Here is a 21172-nt window from a genome sequence, read left to right as displayed (position 1 = left end):
ATACAGAGATTGAACTGTTTATCCCATCCTCTAGATCGTTTCTGAACAAATTAAATAGGATTGGTCCCAGCACAGAACCCTGGGGAACCCCACTACCCACCCCTGACCATTCCAAGTACTCCCCATTTATCACCACCCTCTAAACTCGCCTTTGTAGCCAGTTTTCAATCCATGTACTCACCCTATGGTCCATGCCAATGGACCTTATCTTGTACAGTAAACGTTTATGGGGAACTGTGTCAAATGCTTTTGCAAAATCCAGATACACCACGTCTACGGGCCTTCCTTTATCTAGATGGCAACTCACCTCCTCATAGAAGGTTAATAAATTGGTTTGGCAAGAACGATTCTTCATGAATCCATGCTGATTACTGCTAATGATACCGTTCTTATTACTAAAATCTTGTATATAGTCCCTTATCATCCCCTCCAAGAGTTTACATACTATTGATGTATATGGTGATCACTGGTGAAAGGGTTAACTAGTGGGGAATCAATCAGGGGGTTAAAACCTTTATTAGGTAGTATATTGGGGTCCCTGACGCTATAAAAAGCTGACGGTGAACCTAAATACTTACCTCCCTAACTAGCGTCACCTGTGACACTAATACAGTGATCAGAAAAACGATCGCTTAGTGACACTGGCAATGGGGGGGGTGATCACGGGGTTAAAACTTTGTTAGGGGGGTACCATAGACCTAAAGGGGCCTAACACTATCTGCCCTACCACTTATAACTGTCACAAACTAACACGCTATTGGTGTCACTGTGACAGGGGGTACAGGGGGGTGAAAACTGTGCCTAGAGTGTTCTACTGTAAGTGTAGTGTTGGTGCAGACTTACTTGATATCTTCTCTCCTCGGCGCCGGAACTAAAAGACCGACTCGAGGAGAGATGACATCACTTCCTCCGCTTCTGTTTACATTACAGAAGCCGAGGAAGCTTGTCATTCGCCAGAAGCGATCATGAGGGGGTGGCCACGAATGAGTGGCCTCCCCTTCACCTTGGATCGCTGCTGACGAGAATCCGACCGCCGCAGGCACCGGGGGGTTCCGATCGGACCCTCTGCCCTTGCCATTGTGCTGACGTACATCGGCGTGCGGCGGTCGGCAACTGGTTAAAGCAATCTACTGAGCTGGCCAGAATCACCTCTGGCGGGAGTCTATTCCACATTTTCACAGCTCTTACTGTGAAGAAACCTTTCCGTATTTGGAGATTAAATCTCTTTTCCTCTAGACGTAAAGAGTGCCCCCGTGTCCTTTGTGTTGACCGTAAAGAGAATAACACAACACCAAGTTCACTATATTAGACCCCTTATATATTTGAACATGTTGATCATATCCCCTTTACTCGCCTCTTCTCAAGAGTGAATAAATTCAGTTCCTCTAATCTTTCCTCATAGCTGAGCTCCTCCATGCCTCTTATCAGTTTGGTTGCCCTTCTCTGCACTTTCTCCAGTTCCCCGATATCCTTTTTGAGAATTGGTGCCCAAAACTGAACTGCATATTGCAGATGAGGTCTTACTAATGATTTGAACAGGGGCAAAATTATATCTCTCTCTCTGGAGTCCATACCTCTCTTAATACAAGAAAGGACTTTGCTCGCTTTGGAAACCGCAGCTTTGCATTGCATGCCATTATTGAGCTTATGATCTACCAAAACCCCCAGATCCTTCTCCACTACAGATTCCCCCAGTTGTACCCTCCCCAGCATGTATGATGCATGCATATTCTTAGCCCCCAAGTGCATAACTTTACATTTCTCAACATTAAACCTCATCTGCCACATAGTCGCTCAATTAGACTAGTGCATTGAGGTCGGCTTGTAAATTGGAGACATCCTGTAAGGACGTTATTCCAGTGCATAGCTTGGTGTCTTCTGTGAAGACAGAAATGTTACTTTTGATCCCAGACCCAATATAATTTATAAAGATATTAAAAAGTAAGGGTCCCAACACTGAACCTTGGGGTACACCACTGATAACCTTAGACCATTCAGAGTAAGAATCGTTAACCATTACTCTCTGAATTCTGTCTTTTAGCCAGTTTTCTATCCATTTACAAACTGATATTTCCATGCCTGTAGACTTTACCTTACACATGAGCCGTGTGTGCGGAAAATGTATTGAATGCTTTTGCAAAATCCAAGTATACCACGTCCACAGCCACCCCTCTGTCCAAGGTTTTACTTACCTCTTCATAAAAAGAAATCAGGTTTGTCTGACAACTTCTGTCTTTCATGAATCCATGCTGTCTGTTGCTTAAAATGTTTTTTTCCAGCAAGAACTCGTCTATGTGGTCTTTTATTAAACGCTCCAGTATCTTACTGACTATAAAAGTTAAACGAACAGGTCTATAGTTACTTGGTAAAGACTTTGATCCCTTTTTAAATATAGGCACCACGTTCGCCCTGCGCCAATTCAGTGGTACTATACCCGTCATTAATGAGTCCCTAAAAATTAGATACAATGGCTTTGAAATGACAGAGCTCAATTCTTTTAGGATCCGTGGGTGGATGCCATCAGGTCCAGGTGCTTTATCCACCTTTAGTCTGTCAAAATATTTCTGGACCATATCACTTTTGAACCATTGTGGATCATTCGGGGCTGTGTCAATACCACCCCCATTATGGACATGAGCTCCCCCATGCTCTTTTGTATACACAGAGCTAAAGAAAGTATTTAATAAATTAGCCTTCTCTTTGTCCCGAGTCACCCACTCTAGATTATTTTGTAAAGGGCCTACATGCTCAGACCTGACCTTTTTACTATTAATATATTTGAAGAATTTTTGGGGGTTTGTCCTACTATCTTTTTCAATCTGTCGTTTTGAATTTTTGCATCCTTGATTTCCTTTTTACATACTCTGTTAAATTCTTTGTAACATTTAACCACTTTGGCCCCGGAAGGATTTACCCCCTTCCTGGCCAGAGCACTTTTTACAATTTGGCACTGCGTCACTTTAACTGCTAATTGCGTGGTGATGCAATACTGTACTCAAACAAAATTTGCGTCCTTTTTTTCCCCACAAATAGAGCATTCTTTTGTGGAATTTGATCACTTCTTCGGTTTTTATTTTTTGCGCTATAAACGGAATAAGACCGAAAATTTTGAAAAAAATATTTTCTACTTTTTGTTATTAAAAAAATCCAATAAACTCAATTTAAGTCATACATTTAGGCCAAAATTTATTCGGCCACATGTCTTTGGTAAAAAAAAATGTCAATAAGCGTATATTTATTGGTTTGCGCAAAAGTTATAGCGTCTACAAACTAGGGTACATTTTCTGGAATTTACACAGCTTTTAGTTTGACTGCCTATCTCATTTCTTGAGGTGCTAAAATGGCAGGGCAGTACAACCCCCCCCCCCCAAATGACCCCATTTTGGAAAGTAGACACCCCAAGGAAATTGATGAGAGGCATGTTGAACCCAGTGAATATTACATTTTTTGTCCCAAGTGATTAATGATAAAAAAAAATTTACAAAAAGTTGTCACTAAATGATATATTGCTCACACATGCCATGGTTATATGTGGAATTGCGCCCCAAAATACATTTAGCTGCTTCTCCTGAGTATGGGGATACCACATGTGTGGGACTTTTTGGGAGCCTAGCCGCATACGGGGCCCCGAAAACCAAGCACCACCTTCAGGATTTCTAAGGGCGTAAATTTTTGATTTCACTCCACTACCTATCAGTTTTTTTTTTTTTTTTTTTATTGTATTTTTATTGGGATTTCAAAAAGTAAGTACAAAATTCTAAGAAAATGAACATCACACTTTCAATATAAGTGCACTATAAAACAATCATAGTAAAAAGGGAAAGCAAAATATATAGTAACAAATATATGTAATAAAAAAGTGTTTACAAAAACAAGACACAAATGTGTTGTAGATCAATTCCTTATAATGTACACAATAAGCATAGTATTAAAGGGAGTCTAGAATCTTGAGATCAGTTCAGACCATATACACAGGCGGTACAGGACTGAATTGGGATTAGGACAAATCTGATGGCATGGGGGTCCCGTATTCTGAAAGGTCCCATGGTTCCCATATTTTATGAAATTGGGGAACACAGTCGTGTACCGAAGCCGTCAAAAACTCCATTGTCCGAATCTCATCCACCAAGCGTAGAAATCCGGACGTGGAGGAGGTGTTTTGGATAACCAGAATAACGGGATAAGTCTCCTGGCGGCTAGTAATATATAGGATAACAATTTGTTTGTCTTTCTAGATACTCCTGAAGGAGGTAAACCCAGTAGATAGTTTAAAGGATCCACCGGAAAGGACACCCCAGTTACCTTTTGTATAAGAAGATGTACAGATGTACATCATACCAAAAGGGTTGAATCAAGGGGCGCTGCCAAAAGATGTGAAACAGTGAACCTACATCAGTAACACATCGCCAACAACGCTGCGAAACTGAGGGGGTCATACTTGTGAATTACATCGGGAGTTCTGTACCAGAACATGAGGATCTTTATGGTTGTCTCCCTCTGAGTGACACATTTGGAAGATCCAAATGTAGAGGACCAGATCCTATCCCACATCTGTATCGTGACAGGACGGCCCACTAATTGAGACCACCTGCGCATGTAGTGGTGCAATGTCTCTGTGATTGGAAACGACTCATGGAGGATACGATAGATACAGGAAATTAAATGCAATTGATGAGGGTCTTGAGCACACAACTATTCAAAAGTATTTGGCTTGTCTAGAGTCAGGGATGGCGATTTAGAATGAAAGAAGTGTCTAATTTGCAAGTAAAAATGGAAAAGTTGTGGTGGTAAATCAAATTTCTCACGTAAAGTGTTATAGGTATGTAGCTTCCTTGTTATGGGATGAACCAGATTCCTAAGCTGAAAGAGATGAACATTTACCCATGGAAAAATCCTGCCCAAGGACATACTATCCGGAATGCGAGGATTAAATAGTACATTTACAAGGGGAGAGCAGGGAGACATAAGGGGAAAGCGTTTGAGGCAATAACGCCAAATAGTTAAAGTTAGTGTCATTGGGCCAGTACACTGACGTTTGTAGATAGGATCTAAAACGGGGGGCATCCCAAACCAAGGAGCCCAGATGACCGGGTAAAGTACCCCCTTTTCAATAGCAGACCATTGGTTTGGTGCGTGTAAGGAAGTCCTAGAGGTGATGGCCCTTAAATGTGTAGCATAATAATATTTAGTGATGTCAGAAGCTCCCAAACCTCCTCTGGATCTAATGGCAAACATTACAGAGCCTGCTATACGGTGGGCTCCGCCGTTCCATATAAACTTTAGAAAAGTCCTATGAAGTGTTTTTAATTGTGAAGCAGGAACAGCTACTGGGAGAGTTTCAAAATAATAAAGCAATCTGGGTAGAATAGACATTTTCAAAACATTAATTCTGCCTAAAAGAGACAGGGGATACTTGGTTCAGTTCGACAGGGACTTATTAATATCTAATATCAGAGGAGGGAAGTTAGTGATATAAGATGGAAGAATAAGAGGGGGTAAGTAGTACACCCAAGTATTTGAGAGAGGTATTACACCATTTATAAGGGTAAGATTCTTTGAGTTGGGAAAGTAGTGGCGTTGGAATGTGTAAAGGAAGGGCTTCAGTTTTAGAGGTGTTGACTTTGTATCCGGAAATAGCACTAAAAGAGGTCAATACTTTATGTAGTGAGGGAAGAGATATCAGCGTATTAGTGATAGTGAGCAAAATGTCGTCTGCAAATAACGATAATTTGTATTCCCCCTGTCTCATCACCACCCCACATATATCCGGATGAACGAGGATAGACTCGGCCAGGGGTTCTAGGCACAGGATAAAAAGCAGTGGCGAAAGGGGACATCCCTGCCGAGTTCCATTCGTCATGGGGAAGCCAGGAGACAGGAAGGACGACATTTGTACCTGTGCTGAGACAGTTCAATACAATGCTTCGAAAGCTTTTAAAAAAGGACCATCAAAACCATAAACCTTTAAGGTGGCAAACATATAGGGCCAACTAGCCTGTCAAAAGCTTTTTGTGCGTCTAGACTCAGGATCAATGCCGATCGGGAGGTCCTATCCAAGAGGTCTATTAGGTCTATTGTACGCCGGGTGTTATCTCCCGCATGCCTACCAAGAACGAAACCCACCTGATCCCTGTGTATCAGTTTGGGGATGAGCGCGAAAAGTCGGGTGGCAAGAATTTTAGTAAATATCTTGTAGTCTGAGTTTAGGAGGGCTATGGGTCTGTAGTTATCTGGGAGAGAGGGATCCTTTCCAGGCTTAGGGATAACCGAAATAAATGAATGGGAAAACTGTGAATGTGGAGGAGTACCCTTGAGAAAGGAAGCATATAAAGCTAGCATGTGAGGAGATAGAATGTCAATAAAGGATTTGTAGTATGAGTAGGGCAAGCTGTCTGGGCCAGGAGCTTTGTGTAATAGGAGTTTTTTAATTATAGCAAAGAGTTCTTTAGCTGTTACTGCTGTATTTAAACTCTCCAAATCCGTTGTAGATACTTTCGGTAATTTTATATTGGAAAAGGAGGACTCAAAATTTCCCTGGGTAAATTCAAAGTGATTCTCCGGAGTCAGGCAATTATACAGTTTATTATAAAAGTTGCCAAAAATTTTGGACATTTCACGAGGACAGTGTGTTCTAGAACCGTCTGTCTGTAAAAGAAAATCAGGCAAGGAATTGAACGGACGAAGGCATAACTTATTAACTAACATCCTGTGGGGTTTATTGGAGAATTCATAACATTTTTGCTTCGTCCACAGCATGGACCTAGCCGTTTTGTCAAGTTTTGTTGATCTAATTTGTTCTCTAAGTTGAATAACTTTACGTAATTTCAGCACCGTGGGACCACCCAAGAGCCTCCGCTCAGCAGTTACTAGAGCGGACATTAGGGACTGTAGTAGACTATTTCTATCTCTCTTCAGTCGAGAGCCCTCAGCTATACATGTACCTCGGAAAACAGCCTTGTGTGCCTCCCACAGTGTAGAAACCTGAGACACTGATCCAGAGTTGAGTAAAAAATACTCTTTCAAGCTATTTGCTAGGGTAGAGCGGGATACTTCAGACTGCAGGAGGTGATCATTAAAACGCCAATGACAGGATTTGGTGTGGGTCTGAGACAACATAAGATCTAACATAATGGGTGCATGGTCCGACCATGTGATGGGGAAATATCTGATTCGACCACATAGGGGATAAGTGGGGCCGAGATAAAAAAGTGATCAAGACAGGAGTACATATTATGTGCTGATGAATAAAACGTAAATTGTTTAGCAGAGAGGTGTTTTATCCTCCATGAGTCAAAGTCTACATGACCTGATATATTTACGGAAGGCATTAGCTTGGGACAATACTCTTTTAGATGGGGTAGAACTAAAAAGTGTTTGTCCCTAGTGGGAGACATGACCAGATTGAAGTCCCCACCAACTATCATAAAAGGTTGTGGGCGATATTGGGGAGTTTCAAAGAGTTTTTTGAGGAAGTCCATCCGGCCTGTGTTCGGGGCGTACAAATTAACCAGCGTAAAAGAGGTAGACATGTATTCACATTCTAGGATAAGAAATCTACCATGAGGGTCCGCATGAGACCTCCGAACTTTAATAGGACATGTTTTTCTGATCAAGATTGCCACTCCTGCCCTGCCCATGGAATCAGAGGCAAGATAGGAAGTGGGAAAAAACCTGGAGGCAAATTTTAATGATCCGCTTGCCCGAAAATGGGTCTCCTGGATCATCACCACGTCTGCGCCCGAAGCCCTGAAATCCTTCAGGGCCATCCAGCGCTTACTAATGGAGCTCAGGCTCTTTACATTGTAGGACACAATTTTCAGAGCCATGATTGTAATTTATCTAGGCACGCTAAAATTAAAACATCCAACAATATAAACATGGGGGTACTTGAAAAAAAGTATAAATGTTGCATTTTTACAGATAGTAGTAATAGCAATCATTTTCCCACCACTAACTATTGAAACATAAACCCCAAGGTAAAATTCTCTTAAAATGGGGTAAAAAAGACCATGGAGTCTCAATCTGTGAAACACATCAATAGTTACAATTTAAGAAAAAGAAAAACAAAAAAGAAAAATCAAAAGAAAAGTTCAAAACTCTGTGAACCTGAGAAACAGCAATTTCTCAGGAAGCCCTGAGCATAGACCAGGGCCTGACAGGGACGTGAACGGACTCCCATCTGGCGATTCTATCTGAGGAGATGAGATGGGTCCGCTGCTCACCTTATGCATTTGGTTGCGAATCGAACAAAAGAGGATGAAGGTCATTGCAGAAAAAAGAAAAACTTGTAAGTCCTTAGAGAGAAAGTAAGGTTAACAAATAAAACAGGCATGTTTAACACTTAAAATTTCAAAACCTTTAGTGAATGCATCTCATGGGATGAGAAAGGATCTACCCCGAAAAATGAGCGGGGCAGATTAAAAAAAACTGAGAGAACCAAAACAGCAACATAGTTTTGTCGCAAAAGATTTTTGAGGAAACGGAAATGCAAAAAATAGTGAAGGATAGAACCAAAAAAGGATGTTCCGTGGGATGTTCAAGGAGGTTGTTTAGAAGATCGCAGGCGTTGAGGAGTGGAAAAATGCTTCTTAGATTTACCCCGGACAGGGGTCCAGATGCGAGTAGGTGTAGTAGACGGGAGGTAGACGGGCTTGTGTGGTAGGAGGGATCATGTTCTCTTCCGGGAGAGGGGGGAGACCCAGATTTTTCAGAAAGGCCTCGGCTTCTTGTAATTCACGTAGGGAGTATTGGGTTCCCTCTTTGGATACAGCTAAACGGAAGGGGAATCCCCAGTAATACGGAATCTTATGTTGTTGCAGGTGTGAAGGGGACGTAGGTTCCTACGTTAAGCGAGAGTGATGGGAGAGAGGTCGCTAAAGATCTGCAGTTTAGCGCCCTTGTACATTATTTGGGATTTATTGCCAGAGTTAGTGCCTCCTTACTTTCAAAAAAATGAAATCGTACTACAACATCTCTAGGTCTTGCTCCAGCCGGCGGTTTTGGGCCCAAAGATCTATGGGCCTTATCCAAGCGCCAATCTATGTCCACCACCGAGGGAGCCAGGGTGTTAAAAAAGGCTCAGAAGGTAGGCTCAGAATCACCCACCGTCTCGGGTATCCCTCTGAATCGTAGGTTTTGTCTTCTCTCCCTGTTCAACAAGTCCTCCTGTTGTATTTGTAGTTGAGATACGGAAAGGCGTAAGTTATGGTTTTTCTCCTCTATCGCTTGTACGTAATTTATCATTTCGTCAAATTTGTTCTCCAGAGTGTCTGTGCGATCGCCAATTTGGGTTATTTCCCCCCTCAACTCGGCAGCTAGTTTACTGACCTCAGCCGAGACATTGGACGTAATCTGTTGAAGTAAAAGTTACAGCTTGGAGTCCAGAATGTCAGGGGTGAGAGTCATATTTGAAGGTGAAAGAGTGGGTGCAGGGATCTGCGAGTTAGTCAGAGAGGAGCTTGTAGCATCTTCCGAGTCTAGGGAGGGATCCAGCAAGGCAAAAGGATTTGCGGAAGGATTAGAGGAGGTAGGTTGTGATCTGGAAACAAAACGTTCCATGTTTGGTTCTTCTCGTGGCCCAATCAGTGGTTTGTAGTATTGTTGCTGTTGGCCAACTTTGCCCATGATATATGCAGAGGGTTTAGTGAGCAAACATGCAGGCTTACCTCCGACACTGTATATAGCTATAGTTGTTATACGGAGGTCTTGGTGAGCAGGTTAGGACCCTGTGTTCATTTAAGCAGCATCCTTTTCATAGACAATAGCAAGTTCCATCTGGATCCTCAGAACCCCCTGCATACAGCTCCACCTCTTCCCACCGACAGCTTAAGAGAAAGGAGACAGTCTCCGCAGCCCCTAATATCCTGTGCAAGCCTGTGTATCTTTAGGAACAAAGAGAAAGTCACTGGGTGTATACTGGAGTCCCAATATGGCCGCCGGCCTCCAGGGGTAGGCCGAAGCCGCGGACTATCCTAGAGGACGGCCGCCGGGAAAGTGAACTTGGCCGCCCCCGGTTCCTAGGCGCCCAACAGGGAGGTGGGGAGAGAAGATCGGGTAGGCCTATGACACCCGGAGACTCTGCTACGGATGATGTTGCAGGTCGTCCTACTTACAGCTTCTCAGAAGAGCGTCTGTACTCCAGACCGCAGGCTGCGTCAGAGTGGTAGGCCGTGGGTTGTTAAAGCTGGCCGCTGGGTCGAGCTTCACGCCCACTCCGTGCTGGCAACCCGAGCTGCTTGCCACCCAGAGGACAAAGTGGCCGTCCAGGGTGTGTGAACCAACCGTTCACCCTTAAACCTGCAGGCTTAGATGGACAGAGTGGCTGGACCGCCTGTAGGCCCCAAGATGGCGGCGGAAGGTCCCGGTGGCAGAGGGGAACCCTTAATTTTTAACAGGAACTGGCCGGTGGGGAGCCGAAATGGACACCCAGATCAAGTTAGCAGAAGTCCGGGAGCAAATGCGCATGGTTTGTGGCTGTATTAACCTGAGCAGAGGCAATGGATGGCTCTGTATTGCGGGCTGTGAGGAGCTCAACTCACTCACGTCTTTCCAGCTGCTCATCTGGACAGTCCCCCCTCCTATCACAGTTTTGAAGGCCATAAAATGCCAAGATGGCACAATCCCCCCCAAATGACCCCATTTTGAAAAGTAGACACCCCAAGCTATTTGTTGAGAGGCATGTTGAGTCCATGGAAAATTTTATATTTTGCCACAAGTTGCGGGAAAGTGACACTTTTTTTTTTTTTTTTTTGCACAAAGTTGTCACTAAATGATAAATGACTAAATGATTGCTCAAACATGCCATGGGCATATGTGGAATTACACCCCAAGATACATTCTGCTGCTTCTCCTGAGTACGGGGATACCACATGTGTGGGCCTTTTTGGGAGCCTAGCTGCATACGGGGCCCCGAAAACCAATCACCGCCTTCAGGATTTCTAAGGGCGTAAATTTTTGATTTCACTCCTCACTACCTATCACAGTTTCGAAGGCCATAAAATGCCAAGATAGCACAAACCCCCCCATATGACTCCATTTTGGAAAGTAGACACCCCAAGCTATTTGCTGAGAGGCATGGTGAGTGTTTTGCAGCTCTCATTTGTTTTTGAAAATGAAGAAAGACAAGAAAAATGTATTATTTTAATTTCAATTATAAACTTTTGGACAAAAAGTGAAGTCTGCAAAATACTCACCATACCTCTCAGCAAATAGCTTGGGGTGTCTACTTTCCAAAATGGGGTCATTTGGGGGGGGGGGTTTGAACTGTCCTGGCATTTTATGCACAACATTTAGAAGCTTATGTGACACATCACCCACTCTCTAACCACTTGAAGACAAAGCCCTTTCTGACACTTTTTGTTTACATGAAAAAAATTTTTTTTTTTGCAAGAAAATTACTTTGAACCCCCAAACATTATGTATTTTTTTAAAGCAAATGCCCTACAGATTAAAATGGTGGGTGTTTCATTTATTTTTTTCACACAGTATTTGCGCAGCGATTTTTCAAACGCATTTTTTTGGGAAAAACACACTTTTTTTTTTATTTTAATGCACTAAAACACACTATATTGCCTAAATGTTTGATGAAATAAAAGATGATCTTAGGCCGAGTACCTGGATACCAAACACAACATGCTTTAAAATTGCGCACAAACGTGCAGTGGCGACAAACTAAATACATTTTTAAAAGCCTTTAAAAACCTTTACAGGTTACCACTTTAGATTTACAGAGGAGGTCTACTGCTAAAATTGGTGCCCTCGATCTGACCTTTGCGGTGATACCTCACATGCATGGTGCAATTGCGGTTTACATTTGACGCCAGACCGACTATTGCATTCGCCTTTGCGCGAGAGACGGGGGGGGGGGGGGGGCAGGTGCTTTTTTTTTTTTCTTCTTTTTTTTTTCTTTTTTATCTTATTTTTAAACTGTTCCTTTCATTTTCTTTTAATCATTTTTATTGTTATCTCAGGGAATGTAAATATCCCCTATGATAGCAATAGGTAGTGACAGGTACTCTTTTTTTGAAAAAATTGGGGTCTATTAGACCCTAGATCTCTCCTCTGCCCTCAAAGCATCTGACCACACCAAGATCGGTGTGATAAAATGCTTTCCCAATTTCCCAATGGCGCTGTTTACATCCGGCGACATCTAAGTCATAAAATGCTCGTAGCTTCTGGTTTCTTAGGCCATAGAGATGATTGGAGCCATTCTGGTCTCTGATCAGCTCTATGGTCAACTGGCAGATCCTCTGGCTGCATTCCCAGGTTCCCTGTTGGGACAGGAGAGCCAGAGAAAAACATGGAAGAGGGTGGGGGGGAGGCATTCCCTCCCACTGCTTGTAAAAGCAGTCTCGAGGCTAATTAGCCGCTAGGATTGCTTTTACACTAAATCCGACCGCTGGCTGAAAAGAATGATACCAAGATGATACCTAAACCTGCAGGCATCATTGTGGTATAACCACTCAAAGTCCAGCAACATACCAGTACGTTGCTGGTCCTTGTTGGGCATATATTGTAAACCTTTTTTTCATGCAGCCTGTTGGCTGAACGAAAAAAAGAGATTGATCGGTGGGTATGCCCACCATTAGAATACCTCCCTTCATCCACCCGCTTCTAATGATGGGCATACATGCACCGTTTATATATGCCGAAGCATGGGGGCATCCGCCCAAAAGGTAGGAGCAAATCACTCCTCCGCCCCTGCTGCCCCCATGCTTCGGCATATATGCTCTTTTTTTAACTGTCTTGGTGAAATCGCCTCCGACAGCGCTGGAGTCACGGCTTTATGTATCGTGGGAGCAAACGCTGTTGCTGTCAAGATGAATAAATCCGCTCTGCAGCTGAATGGCGTACCTGAAAACAAAAAAATGGTTAACACTAAAACAGAGTAAACAGTAAAGTATAAAAAAATTGCATACCTGAAAAGCAAACATGATAAAACATAATAACAATAAAACATTGCAGAATAGAATACAGTCAAAAAGAGCAGAACAATAGAGAGAGAACAATAAAACGTCAACTATTTTTGTTTTTTTTATTTTATATATTTTTTGTGTTTTTTTTTTTTTTTTTTTTTACACTTTTTTTGTAACTGTAACTTTTGTAACTGTAACCGGTTCCAGGTTCAGGTATCTCAAAATGGGATGTCTTGGGAGACCCTGTGAAAGTGTGCCTAGTCTGTGCAGTGCTGTACCCTACACTAATACTCAACTAGTGTATGGTAGCGTTCAAAACATTCACCAATGCAAAGACAAGGATCCTCAGGACAGGAGGGACAATAATAGCGGGTGTCACGCCTATATCCACGCTTGCTGCATACACGACATCTTTTTTTGGGGGGTCCGTTGGGTAGGGTTACTTGGGAGGACATAAAGAAAATGCCTCTCATGCAGCCAGCTTACTGCATTTGGTTGGGGAAGATGAGGTGGAGCACCGTCTGGAAACAGAAGGGCTCTAACAATCTCTTCCTGGAATTTAAGGAAGGATCCAGTCCGTCCTGAAGCTCTGTATAGCACATGAGTGTTCAGCAAAGCCAATTGAAATAAATATACAGACACTTTCTTGTACCAGCGTCTGGCCTTACGGGCAATTAGGTACGGCGCCAACAACTGGTCGTTGAGATCCACCTCTCCCATATTTTGGTTATATTCGTGGACACAGAGGGGTTTCTCCACAACACCAGTCGCCGTAGTAATTTGGGCCGTCGTATCTGCATGAAGGGAGGTAAGAACGAATACATTCTTATTATCTCTCCACTTCATAGCGAGCAAGTTATTACACTTGAAGCAGGCTCTCTCCCCCAGCCTAAGATTGGAATCTACAAGCCGCTGGGGAAAGCCCCGGAGATTAGGTCGCACGGTGCCACATGCTCCAATCTGCTGCTCAAACAAGTGACTAAAAAGTGGCACGCTTGTGTAATAATTGTCCATGTACAAGTGGTACTCCTTTCCGAATAAGGGTGACACCAAGTCCCACACAATCTTGCAAGCGCTTCCTATGTAGTCAGGGCAGTTTGTCAGCTCTACGTGGCTATCTTTTCCCTCATAAACCATAAAATTACATGTATAGCCTGTGGCCCTGTCACAGAGCTTATACATCTTGACCCCGTATCTGGCACGCTTGCTGGAAAGGTACTGTTTGACAAGCGGCCAGAAAACTTAATCAGGGACTCATCAATGCAGACAACTTGATGGGGAGTAAACAAGTCTGCAAAACGTTGGTTGAAGTGGTTTACGAGGGGCCGAATTTTGTAGAGCCGATCGTATCTAGGGTCTCCACGAGGACGACAGAGTTCATTGTCATTGAAGTGCATGAACCGCAAGATCTACTCGTATCGTGCCCTGGTCATGGAGGCAGAGAACAAGGGCATATGGTGAATTGGGTCAGTGGACCAATATGACCGGAACTCACTCTTTTTAGTTATGTTGAGGGAAAGGCCCAGAAAGAGCTTAAATTCGGAAACCGTAATTGGTCTCCAATCTCTGGCAAAGGAGGACTGTGGAATAGTGGCGATGTGTTGACCAGCGTACAAATTGCTTTAATCCACAATATAGAGATCTTCGGTGAAAAACATATAATAAAAATCAAGTGACGTAAAATCAACTGTTTCCACCTGAATGCGGGGTTGGCCAGTGAATGGGGGAAGTACGGGTGCAGCAGAAGTGGTGGGTTCCCAATTAGGATTGGCGAATGCTGCAGGAAAGGCACTATGGACACGACAGGCCTGTGTTCGTCTTCTTGGTGGCAGCGGGACACTACTTGTGCTTGCCACCTCACCAGCTTGAACTGCACTTATGGGACTCGCCACGTCACCACGTTTATAATGCAGTGCTGGATTGACTACGACCAGGATGTACTGGGCCGCTGGTGCTTGCCAGTTCACCAGAAGGAATAGGGGCACTAGTACTGCTCTGCTCCATACGAGGGACCTGCGGTTCTTGCACATCAAAGACAGAAGAAGTAGTTCGGGGTCTGGTACACCTGACCTTGGCAGGGACCACAACTCCATCGTCAGAGCTATCTGTCATGGAGCCACTGTCCTCTACAGGATCATATTCTGAGCCTGAATCTGACAGATGAGTGACTTCCTCTTCACTAGCTGTCATGCTCAGAAAGGTGTAGGCCTCTTTACCAGTGTACCTTCGATTTGCCATTTTGGGCTCTAAATTTAGTGGTACACTAGTGAGACTCACAGGTAAAAAAGCTCCTGACTGTTAGCGACTGTATCAAAATGCTACCAAAAAAATTGTTAGCGATCGCAGGGATCAGGCCTGACTCTGTGAATGCTGCAGTTGTGTGTTTAGTGTTTTGTAAGTAACAGTGATCGATCAATACTGCACTTGGGTGGGCTGGGCGGAGGGGCAAAACGCAGGTGCTAGCAGGTATCTGGGCTGATCCCGCTAACACTGCGTTTTTCGGAATCCTAAACTGCTGGGGAAGCTAGTATAGATCTGATCAGATATTGATCCGTTCAGATACTATACCACTAAGGGAGGTGTATGCTGCGTGCGTGGGTGTTAGCGGTACTGGCGCTAACCTGACACTGCCTGGGGCGATGCAGACCCTATCTGACCCTAAAACCTAACTTGTATCACCTGCCGGGTGATCAAGGGGGTTAAACCTTTATTAGGTAATAAATGGCGGATGCCCTGACACTATAAAAAATAAACTAACCAGCGTCGCCCGTAACAGTTATACAGTGATCACTGGTGAAATGGTTAACTAGGGGGCAATCGGGGTTAAAACCTTTACTAGGTAGTATATGGGGGTCCCCGATGCTATAAAACGCCAACGGCAAACCTAAATACTTACCTCCCTAACTAGCGTCACCTGTGACACTAATACAGCGATCAGAAAAATGGTTGCTTAGTGACACTGGCGATGGGGGGGTGATCACGGGGTTAAACCTTTATTAGGGGGGGTTAGGGGGGTACCCTAGACCTAAAGGGGCCTACCACTAACTGCCCTACCACTTATAACTGTCACAAATGACACCAATGCAGTAATCAGTAAAAAAAAAAACTGCTATTGGTGTCACTGTGACAGGGGGTGCGGGGGGTTGATTGGGGGGTGAAAAGTGTGCCTAGAGTGTTCTACTGTTTGTGTGGTGTTCGGTGCACTTACTTGGATGTCTTCTCTGCTCGGCGCCGGGAACGGAAGATTCTCAGTCGCTGGGAGCGATCACGAGGGGGTGGCCACGAATGAGTGGCCTCCCCCTCAGCACGGATCGCTCCCCTAACGATGCTGACTGCCGCGGCACCGGGGGGGGACACGATGCGCCCCCCGCCCGCGGGAGGCAAATCACGTATCAGATACGTGATTTTGCCTGCCCGTGCCATTCTGCTGCAGTATATCTGCGTTAGGCGGTCGGCAAGTGGTTAAACGACACTAGTGTTCCTTCATTTTAATATTTTTTAAAGCTCTTTTCTTATTGTTTATAGCTTTTTTAACTTTGACCGTGAGCCACATAGGTTTTATTTTTAGCCTTTTAAACTTTTTGCCCATGGGAATATACTTTGCAGTAAGGTCCCAAACAGTCTTTTTGAAGAATTCCCATTTCTGTTATGTGTTTATCGATGCCAATATTCACTCCCAGTCTAAGTCCTGGAGAGCAGCCCTCATCCTTGGAAAATTTGCTCTCCCATATGTATTTCTTGTTTACAGCTAACATCAAATGAAATCATTGTTATGATCACTGCTACCCAGGTGTTTCTTTATATGAACATTAGTAATAAGCTCTGCATGGTTTGAGATTACTAGGTCCAACAGAGCTTCATTCCTAGTTGGGGCCTCAATAAACTGGACCATAAATTTGTCTTGTAATAGGTTTATACATTTTTGCCCTTTAACTGTCCCAGAAGCGCCATTACTCCAGTCAATTTCTGGGTAGTAAAAATCCCCCATTCCAGCTCTTGCAGCCCTTTCCATCTGTGCAAGGAGCTGAGTCTCCACCTCCTCGTTAACATTGGGTGGTCTATAACAAACTCCAATGATTAACTTTGAACTACACACATCTATATGTAGTTCCACCCATAATGCTTCAGACTCGCACTCTCCATCAACCAGGTCCTCTTTCACATTTGCTTTGAGATCACTTCTCACATAGAGACAGACCCTGCCACCTTTCCTTTTTACCCTGTCTCTCTGAAAGAGTGCATAGCCAGGAATATTAATAGCCCAGTCATGTGAGGATTGAAGCCAAGTTTCAGCAATACTGATTACATCATAGCTCTCCTCATGCACCAGTAATTCCGATTCACCTATTTTGCTTGGCAGACTTCTGGCATTGGTGAACAAACACTTTAATGCATTATTACATTTTGCTCTGGTGTTTTTCATATAATTTTTAGTAGTAGTACAAATGACACTAATATATATATATATGTATGTGTGTGTGTGTGTGTGTGTGTATGTATATATATTTATATGTTGTGTTTTTTTTATGTTATCCATTTAGACCTATATTATAATTAACTGCATTGTTTTATTTTTTAATCTGCAGGGATTTTCTTGCTTTGAATGTCTACGTGGCTCTTTGTTACTATAAACTTGATTATTATGATGTGTCACAGGAAGTCCTTGCGGTGTATTTGCAACAAGTTCCTGACAGCACTATTGCCCTTAACCTTAAAGCATGCAATCACTTTCGTCTCTACAATGGAAAAGCAGCTGAAGTAAGGATATACAGTTTTATTGTTGTGTTATGTTGATGTAGCCCTCTTTTGGAGGGCGGTTATGACAAACAGGATGTTGCGCTAAACCTGTAGGTAAATAAAAAGAACCAGTACCATTGCTAAGTGGACGAGTGGGTTTGCTAATAAAGTTGGCAATGCCTTCACCCAGGACAGGGCCTCTGTTGACAGAGGGGATTCCCTTCCTGGGAAATTTAATCAGTTATCTAATCAAAATAATTGGGAGCAGAGGAACTAATTAAATCAGCATATAACAATAACCTTAAGTATGTAGATGCACTCCAGTATGGAAATAAAAGTTTTTATAAGAAAAAGATTAATAATAGGCCATACATCCACTGTACAAACGGGTATTATCAGCAAAGGGCCCAAAAAGAGTCCTGGTGAAATTGTGCACATATACCCTATATACTTTATAGTTATTAACCGGTTCAATACTGGGCATTTTCACCCCCTTCCTTCCTAGACCAATTTTTAGTTTTCAGCGCTGTCGCACTTTAAACGACAATTGCGCGGTCGTGCGACGTTGTACCCAAACAAAATTGACGTTCTTTTTTTCCCCCACAAATAGTTTTCTTTTGGTGGTATTTGATCACCTCTGCAGTTTTTATTTTTTGCGCTATAAACAAAAGAAGAGCGACAATTTTGAAAAAAACACAATATTTTTTACTTTTTGCTATAATAAATATCCCAATTTTTTAAAAAAAAAACAAATTTTTTCCTCAGTTTAGGCCGATACGTATTCTTCTACATATTTTTGGTAAAAAAAATCGCAATAAGCGTATATTGATTGGTTTGCGCAAAAGTTATAGCATCTATAAAATATGGGATAGATTTATGGCATTTTTAAAAAAATATATATTTATTTATTTTTTTTACTAGTAATAGCGGCGATCAGCGATTTTTTTTTTTTTTTTTTTTTTTTCCGTGACTGCGACATTATGGCGGACACATCGGACACTTTTGACACATTTTTGGGACCATTCACATTTATACAGCGATCAATGCTATAAAATTGCATTGATTACTGTGTAAATGTGACAGGCAGTGAAGGGGTTACCCACTAGGGGGCGGGGAGGGGTTAAATGTGTTTCCTAGGGAATGCTTCTAACTGTAGGGGGAGGGGACGCACAAGGGGAGGAGACCGATCAGTTTTCCGCTGTTCTGGGAACACAGATCGCTCTCCTCTGAACTGACAGGACGTGGATCTGTGTGTTTACACACACAGATCCATGGTCCGGCCCGGTTAACGGGCAATCGCGGGTGCCCGGCGGACATCGCGGCCGCCGGGCACTCGCACCGGGTCCCGAGCAACGCGGCGGCACGCGCGCCCCCTAGGCGGCCGGGAACCGAGGCCGTCATATGACGTCCACCCAGGATGGGAGATCCCATCTGTGGATGTCATTTGACTATAGGCGGGTAGGGAAGGGGTTAATAGATATACCTTGCATGTTGCAGCAAAGTCCAATTTTAGGGGCCCCTGAGGATGATCGTAGTGTGGAATTTGTCTTGGTGTTGGGAACCTGAAAATAAGATTTGTGTTGATGAGGAGACCATCCAGCTGTTGTCCAACCAGTCTGGAATGCAACTTCTCACACGCAGAAACTGGCGTGGCACTGAAATTTAGAGTCAGCCTATCTACTCTGCTGTTTGGGGGGAATCAGAATGGAGATCCTCTTAGAACACTTTTCACTTTTGGAAAACTAAATGTCAGCCTCATTTTTCCTCGCTAACTTCATTAACTCATGCAGAGAAAGAATCCTGTCAGATAACATCATTTTGAGAGGCTGCATAAGGATGCTAAGGTAGCAAGCCTCTTACAAATTGACTGGTTCTTATAGAGTCCACTGCAGAAGGAGGTATAGCAGTGTGATGCAATAAATGTGAGTAACTGTAAGTAACAATTAACTGTAATTGATTATTAAAAGTTAAAACACCTTCTCTTCTTTTTGATGAGACATCCAGTAGTTAGCAGCCATCGTTGTTCGTGATCACAGTATGGCTCAAAGTGCTCAGACAGTACCTGTATGTAATCCGTTGCTCTTATTCCCACGTGTCTTGATACAGGCTTACCGCAGACTTTCCGTGACGTGCTGTCTTTTGCCTTCTTCTTCTAAATAGAACCACTCCGTTAACCACTTAAGGACCGGAATATTTTCCCCCTTAATGACCAGGCCATTTTCTTTTCATACATCAGGGGACACAGAGCCATAGTAATTACTATGTGGGTTATAGGCCACCTTCAGGTGATGGACACTGGCACGCCCTAAATTAAAAAGTGCACTCCCTATATAACTCGTCCCACTGGTGGGAGTGACTCAGTTTTTTTGCCAGTGTCTAAGGTGTTGGTCATGAGTAAAGATATGCTGTGCTGAGCTCCACTGGAGCAATCCTTGTTGGGGCTAGCCATGCTGACCGGATCCATTCAAAGTGTCTTTTTTTGGGCCAAATAGAATGGTACCCGGGCCTCATATCCGAAGAAGCGAGGTTTTGCCTGTGAATGCTTCTCTTTTTAGAGAGCTGGACCTTGGGATCCAGTACTTTTGGTAGTAAGGCCATAAAGTTTTACTGGCAGGGTGCTTTTGCAGGTCCAGGATAGCGGGTTCCCTCTAGGGTCCCCAGCTCCTGAAAGTTTAACGGAACCCACCGTGAAGGGTGAAGATTGGGTCTGTTGGTTTACCACAGAAAATCCTGCGGCGGGGAAAGATAAGTGGAGTTTTCTAAGAAATCCCTTTGTATTTTCTTATGAATGTCTCCTTTAAGAAATAATAATGTTGTCATGCCTATGTGTCACCACTGGGGGCTGTATTGAGCACTCACCACCTCACGCTAAGAGAGCATGCTGTGTCAGGGAAGCTGAGATGCTTCTTCCTCCAGGCAGACAACGGACCTCCCCACCAATCGCCCCCCTGTGCTGATTGTCTTCCCCCTTTCCTTGGGGGAAGAAGCGCTTTAGGGTTTAAAAAAAACAAAAAACTGGTGCAATCAGCACACCGCTAGACGGCTTACAAGACCCCCCTGCGCCATGCTGCTTCATCCCATGGGTCCCAGGGACCGGGAGCACACTGCTCGCATGGGAAATGCTTCTTTTTGAAAATAAATAAATAATAATGGGAAAGCCCTCCTTGTCGTCAGACGTCCAAACACGAGGGGGCATGGTTTAAAGGCACCATATCTATTGTTGCAGCTGTGGAGGGACACAGGAGCAAAGTGGCGTTAGAGGTTGGTGACACAGGTATTCCTTTGACACATTTAGTATTGCATCAGGCTGGGCATTGATAAACAACAGCAGAGCTGGACTATCGCTCAAGCAGTGCATGCAATTTCTTCTGATGGTACCTCTGCTGTGTGCATTGGGCTAAGGTCAGAAGGGGGGTTAAAACACCCCCAGAAATAGAGCTAAAGGAGTCCCCCTTCTAGCTCTGGAAAGCCTACTCATCTCTACAGATGGCATCCTCCCCTGAGAGGGAGTGACTGGTTAG

The 21172-nt window shown here is 43.6% G+C and overlaps 1 protein-coding gene across 6 annotated transcripts in view; it reads left to right on the top strand.

The window, feature by feature from the left end:
• IFT56 (intraflagellar transport 56) overlaps positions 1–21172 on the top strand; it is a 1103321-nt gene that overhangs the window by 390705 nt on the left and 691444 nt on the right. For all 6 annotated transcript variants that reach the window (XR_012235287.1, XM_073592705.1, XM_073592704.1 and 3 more), the window contains one exon: positions 17501–17672. Coding sequence is in view for 5 of the 6 variants with exons in the window: in XM_073592705.1 (XP_073448806.1) it covers positions 17501–17672 (172 nt within the window). In the remaining variant the exon portion in view is untranslated. The remainder of the gene's footprint in view (positions 1–17500; positions 17673–21172) is intronic.

Source organism: Aquarana catesbeiana, linkage group LG07, assembly GCF_042186555.1.
Source record: "Aquarana catesbeiana isolate 2022-GZ linkage group LG07, ASM4218655v1, whole genome shotgun sequence".
Lineage (NCBI taxonomy): Eukaryota > Metazoa > Chordata > Amphibia > Anura > Ranidae > Aquarana > Aquarana catesbeiana.
This window is presented reverse-complemented; position numbering and strand designations above follow the sequence as displayed.